At 43.3% G+C, this 6,157-nt stretch overlaps 1 protein-coding gene across 1 annotated transcript; it reads right to left on the minus strand.

The window, feature by feature from the left end:
• Positions 1–524: 524 nt before the first annotated feature.
• Positions 525–5,855, minus strand: s1pr1 (sphingosine-1-phosphate receptor 1). The gene is made up of 2 exons (XM_023424254.2): positions 5,785–5,855; positions 525–4,630 (listed from the first exon to the last, which is right to left on the minus strand). The coding sequence occupies exon 2, from the start codon at positions 4,506–4,508 to the stop codon at positions 3,387–3,389; it is 1,122 nt and encodes a 373-aa protein (XP_023280022.1). The 5' UTR covers positions 4,509–4,630; positions 5,785–5,855; the 3' UTR covers positions 525–3,386.
• Positions 5,856–6,157: the final 302 nt, after the last annotated feature.

The raw sequence follows: 6,157 nt of genomic DNA on the forward strand, positions 1-6,157 counted from the left end.
TTTACACTTATTGTGACTGATCACAATATTTAGTGTCCATGTTTTGATAATGATGAAGTTGTAACGTGATCTACCTTCCCCAGTATTTATTACAATATGTAATAACTGCATTATAACAGACTGTAAAGTACCGCGTCATCAGTCACAGTTCACCACGTCATTCTAACTGTTGAATTCTTCCTAAAGACAAACATGTTCTTCTGAGGGTAAACAGAGCTCAGTGGTCGAAAGTGGTTTCTTGGTCGACCATTTTTTATTCCTCCACGCCGCCGACAATCAGAGCGACGGCCATATTGTTTTCAGGTTGTCCATCCGTCTGTCTCATCCTCGTGGACACGAAATCTCAGAAACACCTTGACAGAAGTTCTTCAGATTTGGCACAAACATTCACTAGGATACAAGAATTAACTGATTAGATTTTGGTAGCTAAAGGTCAAAGGTCACAGGCGTGGTGACCTCACAAAACACTTTTCAGCCATTACTCAAGACTTCACATCAATTATGACAAAATTTCACACAAATGGTTCAGATTTTATATTTAATATGACTCTGGATAAACAGGATGTGACCTGAAACTAGTCTGAGTGGAGGATGAGGGTGATTCTAGTTTTATTTTAATTTACCCTGAATTCATTATCGCACAGTCTGGCTTAAGATAGTCAAGAACTGAACTGCTTTGTGCAGCAGATGAATTTTGACTTTCAGCTGCCACATCCATCTTCATTTCCAGCTGTTACTGGAGTTCAACTTTCCAACTGCTCCTGAACTCAACTTGTTAAAACACTCAAATATTTCCTGTCCTCACTCTCATCTTTAATATTAGTGTCATTGTTGTCAGACACAAACTGTGTTTCTATCTCTGTCTTTATTAAGTGCTAACGAACCAACATCCAGGAGTTAACATACACAGCTCACACTCTGATCACAAACACAGATCATTAATGGATTAATTGATCAGCTCCTGATAGAGGATGAAACTTTAAGGGGAGTGGTCTCCATGGTAACAGTGTTTTATCTGTACAGAAGCTCATTCCTGCCAAAATCAAATGAGACGATAAAAATGATCGGATTCTTAAAACATGAAATTTCTCTATGAGATTCTGAGCACGACGAGGTTCCTTCAGCGACAGAACTCATTATCATCACTCAGTAGTATTTTACTGGCTAAGTCAAACAATCTCACTACAAGGTCCATTTAGCAGCTGTTCTCGAGCTTTCAATCATACCACATGATTTTCCTCGGTTGCTCTGTCATCATGAAACTGCAGATGTTTAAAGACTCCTCCTCCTTTTATTAAAGGTCCTTCCATGACCTTTAAATGTGCTGATGAAGTCCATGTGATATGGTAGAACTCTCCAGAACAGGTATTGAATGGACTTAGAGATGAGACAGAAAATAAACTTTTTGAGAATCAGTGAGGCTTTTAATTTGAAAGGTGTTATAATTCTGAAATATGAATGAGAATTTTTGATTTATTTTTTGGCAGAAACGAGCTTCTGTAGATCTGAGACACGACTGAACAAACCTGAAAACGACAAACTTGTTTCAGATATAAACAAAGTCGACTACACACATCACTACGGCAACAACAGACAGGAAGTAGAAAATACACTCTGACCAACAGTTTCTACAACACAGTTAAACTTTTTACAAAGACGTCAAAAACAGGTGAGTTCAGAGTTCAGGTGCTTCTCACACTCATCAGATTATTGATTGATTGATTATCAGTTTTATCAGTATCAGGTCTGACATCATCAGCAACAGTTTCCTGTCAGATGTGAAAAGTTTAGTTGATAAAATGAGTGAAGCAGTTTTCACACGTTCACCTGAAGCTGAAGCAGGTTCATGTTATTACTGTGTGTTGACTGATGCTTCCTCTGTGGTCATGTGACCTCACAGCTCTTGCACCTGTTCAGGTTTGTAGCTGATGCTGCGTTTTCCTGACACGTCTGAAAGTCAGAAATTACAGATTAAATCAGAAAAAATGATCAGAACACATGAACAGGTCAGAAACCTGACATCATAACAACCACTGATGGAAAGAGTAACATGACAAACTCTAATCACTAATCAATAACATTTCATTCACTATTGTATGTGATACAGTTACATTCTTTATATATTAGTGACGACACAAGGCTACAAACAGAAGTACGTTCACTGGTTCCCAACCTTTTCAAAGTCAGGGCCCACATCCGCTCCATAACAATATGGAGTCAAATCATGCAAATGTTTCTGAAAGATCATTTTGTTTTAAAACATTTAAAAACATTAATTATACATATATTTGTTTTATTTACATCTTTTCACCAAAATTGCTCTGTTCTGCAAATGATTTTTTCCGCCAACTTGCAATACCTTTGTGGCCCACCAGTGGGCCCTGGATCACAGATTGGGAACCACTGCTTTAGACACTTCCTGTCTTGCTGAACCACGACAAGCAGCTGCAGTAACTTGTTCATGTTCCTTGTAAAGACAAAGTGTGAAGATGTTACTGTGGCAGCCATGTTATTTTCTGAGTCGATCATGTGATGCGCGTTTTTCAGAACCTCCTCAGAAGTTTCTGAGTTTCCTGTGGTCTTGAACACAGCGTGAGGAGGACTGTCCAGGTAGCTGGTGAACTTCAGTGAACACTTAAACATTATGAATGAATGAAAAGTGAAGAAAGTATTTGGTTTTGTTTGTAGCAGTAGTTTGAATCAATAAAGATTAAATCAGTCATGTGATTTCTCTAAATACACCAGAGAGACAAGGTGGTCCCATCACACTGGTCTAATCCAGATGTTGGAGCTGATGCAGATGTTCAGAAGAGTGAAGATGTGAAGATCAAACAGTTACTGAAAAGCACCTGAGCTCTGAGTCACATGACATTTCCACAGGTGAAGATTTTTTACAGGAAGTGAAGGAAACAAAACAAAAACTTCATGAATTAATTTGCATCTTAAATATTTGACAGCGGTGTTTAAGCTACAGGTTCTAGTTGTTCTTAGAGGGTCAGTACAAAGTCTGATTCTTCTTCTACCAGGATCAGTAACGTTCTATGAAGCATCAGGTCCTGGATGAACCTGGACCACCATGATCCACGTTAGCCTAGTGAGTCCAGATAGACCTGAACCTGAAGTGTATCTGTAAACCAGCTGATCCTCAGGTGTGTTTCTGTGTGTGATGACAGGTGACAGGTGTCACCTCCTCTTTTCTGAGGGTCCACTGGTCCCAGTTTAACCAATTTCAAAATCTCCACAAGTGCTGTGAGTCCTGATCCGCTGACGGTTCAGGTCGGTTCGTGATGACGCCACCTGGCGCTGTTCACACCTGTTTGAGAACAAACTCTCCATCTCACCCCGTACATCCTTCTCCCTCCGACTGGTTAACGGTTGAGCAACATTTAGGACGACGAGGTGACGTTCCCCGAGGACGCCACCGTTGTCTCCCTTGGCGAGTACTCCACCTCCTCCTTGTTGGGGTGGGAGGAGTTGTCCGACTTGCTGCGGCTGAACTCAGCGCCCACGATGGGCCCGGTGAACTTTGCGTTGGGCCGGAGGCAGGCGGTGCAGCAGAGCAGCGTCTTGAGGAATGCACGGCGCATCTCATTGCTGGTCAGCGTGTAGATGAGAGGGTTCATGGCAGAGTTGAGGACGGCGAGTGCCAGGAACCACTCGGCCTTGTAGAGGATGGGGCAGCTCAGCGTCTCGCAGGCCACGTCCAGCAACAGCAGGATGAAGAGCGGTGCCCAGCAGGCAATGAAGCAGCTCAGGACGATGATGACGGTCTTCAGCAGCGCCAGAGACTTCTCTGAGCTCTTGCTGTTGGCGCCGGCATTACCACGTCCGTTGGACACCTTGCGGAAAACAAGTTTGCGGCTGCGAGTGCGCACCAGAGCGTAGATCCGAGCGTAGAGCACCACGATGGCCATGAGGATGATGCTGAAGACGGTGGTGCAGAACAGGATGTAGGTCTTGTGGTAGAGGGGCAACACAGTGGAGCACTGCATCATGCTCTGGATGCAGTTCCAGCCCATCACCGGCAGGCCGCCCAGCACCGCCGCGATCATCCACACGGTGCTGATGAGCAGAAAGACGCGGCAGGTGTTACCGTTGTTGTGCAGTTTCATCTTCAGCATGGTGAGGTGGCGCTCAATAGCGATGGCCAGCAGGCTGAAGACAGATGCTGCCAGCGCCACGAACATGCTGCCCTCCCTGAAGAACCACTGCGTGGGCGTCAGCTTGTAGGTGTTGGCGCCCGACAGCAGGATGTTGGCGGTGTAGACGACGCCGGCCAGCAGGTCGGACAGCGCCAGGTTCCCGATGAAGTAGTACATGGGCTTGTGGAACTTCTTGGTCCTCCAGATGGTGGTCAGGACCAGGATGTTCTCCAGGATGATGAAGCAGCACACAATGATGAAGACCACCGAGTCGGCCTTCAGACCCGAGTCCTGCTCCGTCTTGCGGAACTTGCCGGTGTAGTTGTAGTGTTTGGCGATCAGGTCGGAGTAGCTGGGCTCAGCCATGGCCTGCAGCTGCAGCAGGAGTCCAGCAGGGGGAGATACGTCCTCAAACTTCAGTCCTTCATGTCAGGTAGTAACCCTGAAGAGGAGCAGACAGAGTCCTGCTGCTGGAGGGGAACATGGTCCTGCAGAGAGACACACAACCGTCAGACACTCGCAAAAACAAACTGGTCCAAGAAAACTGTAAAACTTGGTCTCTGGTTCAAAACCTTAGACCCGTTTAGACCCACAGACGCTGAATCAGGGTCAGTTACATTTACATATGACAGGGAAACAGAATCGCGGCATGCAGCTTTACATCAGACTCAACACATGAGTTCTTAGTCTGAAATCATTTCAGTTCAGGGTCTCGGATCTCAAACACTCCTCAGTCTCTCAGTTGTGTTGTGTTTGGCAGATCACACATTCAGAGAATGATCTTCTTATTTCCCATTCCAAACAAGATGGCCATGTTTTATGTTTCCTGACAGAAGATGAAGAGCTAGTTGCTGCTAGAATCTCTATTGATGGATCTGGTTCCTAGTGTTTCCCAAAAAGCTCAGCTTTTCAAAAGGAGTTCAATTCAATGCACGATCAGAGAGAGAGTTCGACTGATCCTAGTCCACACTGATCACGCTGATACAACACAAGCATCAGACGGACATTTTTACTTGCAGTAATGATGATGTTGTAAAATGTGTGAGATTATGTCTGACACCGACTGAACAGTTAAACATCCTCATCATTGCCTGTTGTGGACTCTTATTCTTTTATTGTGAAAGTATAAGGACATAGAACCTCGTATCTTTACTGTCAGTGTGAAGATTCACTTTGATCCACAAACCTTTAAACTTTAAACACGTTTTTACTCAGAATCAGTTTGTGTTCATGTGAAAACTGTGGATTTTTCCTCCATTTTAAATCCTCACATTCACACATTTCAACAGTCATTTGTTTATTTCCGTTAACCTCGATGTAAACGGGCTAGTTCTTAACAAATGGGTCAACCCGGTAAATTCCAGCTCATTTTATCTTTATATTCTTCTTCTTCGTTTTTAAAGTAAAAACCAAAAACAGAAACTCTGACGTCACGTTAGTCTTTTTAAACTCGTAATAAAATCAGTCTGTGATGTTTCTGATGTTTTAGTAACTGACCCGGGTTCAGTTCAGATCCTGGACTAAACTGAACAAAGACACTGAAACTTTATTAAATCAACTCTGATGTTTTCTACTGAAGAAGAATCTTCTTCTACCGAAAATAAAAACCGTTAAAATCCGGATTAAAGAAGTTTTTTTTTACCTTGAGCGGAGTCCGGAGGAAAAGAGTCCGACACCGGAGCGGGACGGAGCGGGGACACACACACACACACACACACACACACACACACACACACACACACACACACGGGGATGATGATGGTGATGATGATGATGATGAAGGTGCTGCCCTCCTTCTGATCTGCTCATTGTGTTTCTGCTCCTTTATTCCTCATGAAAACTGATCAGATCGATAACGAATAATAATTGAAAAATAAATATATTAACAAATAACAGGATTCATTCTGCTTTTATACTCACTAAGCTGTTTAATTTACCACAGCGTTAATTGATTTTGTTTGTGATTCATAATTAAAATCTCAGTTTATTTTTATAAATATCATGGATATAAATGA

This window comes from Seriola lalandi, unplaced genomic scaffold, assembly GCF_002814215.2.
Source record: "Seriola lalandi dorsalis isolate HSWRI2012SDOR001 ecotype SW California unplaced genomic scaffold, Sedor1 jcf7180002054722, whole genome shotgun sequence".
Taxonomy (NCBI): Eukaryota; Metazoa; Chordata; class Actinopteri; order Carangiformes; family Carangidae; genus Seriola; species Seriola lalandi.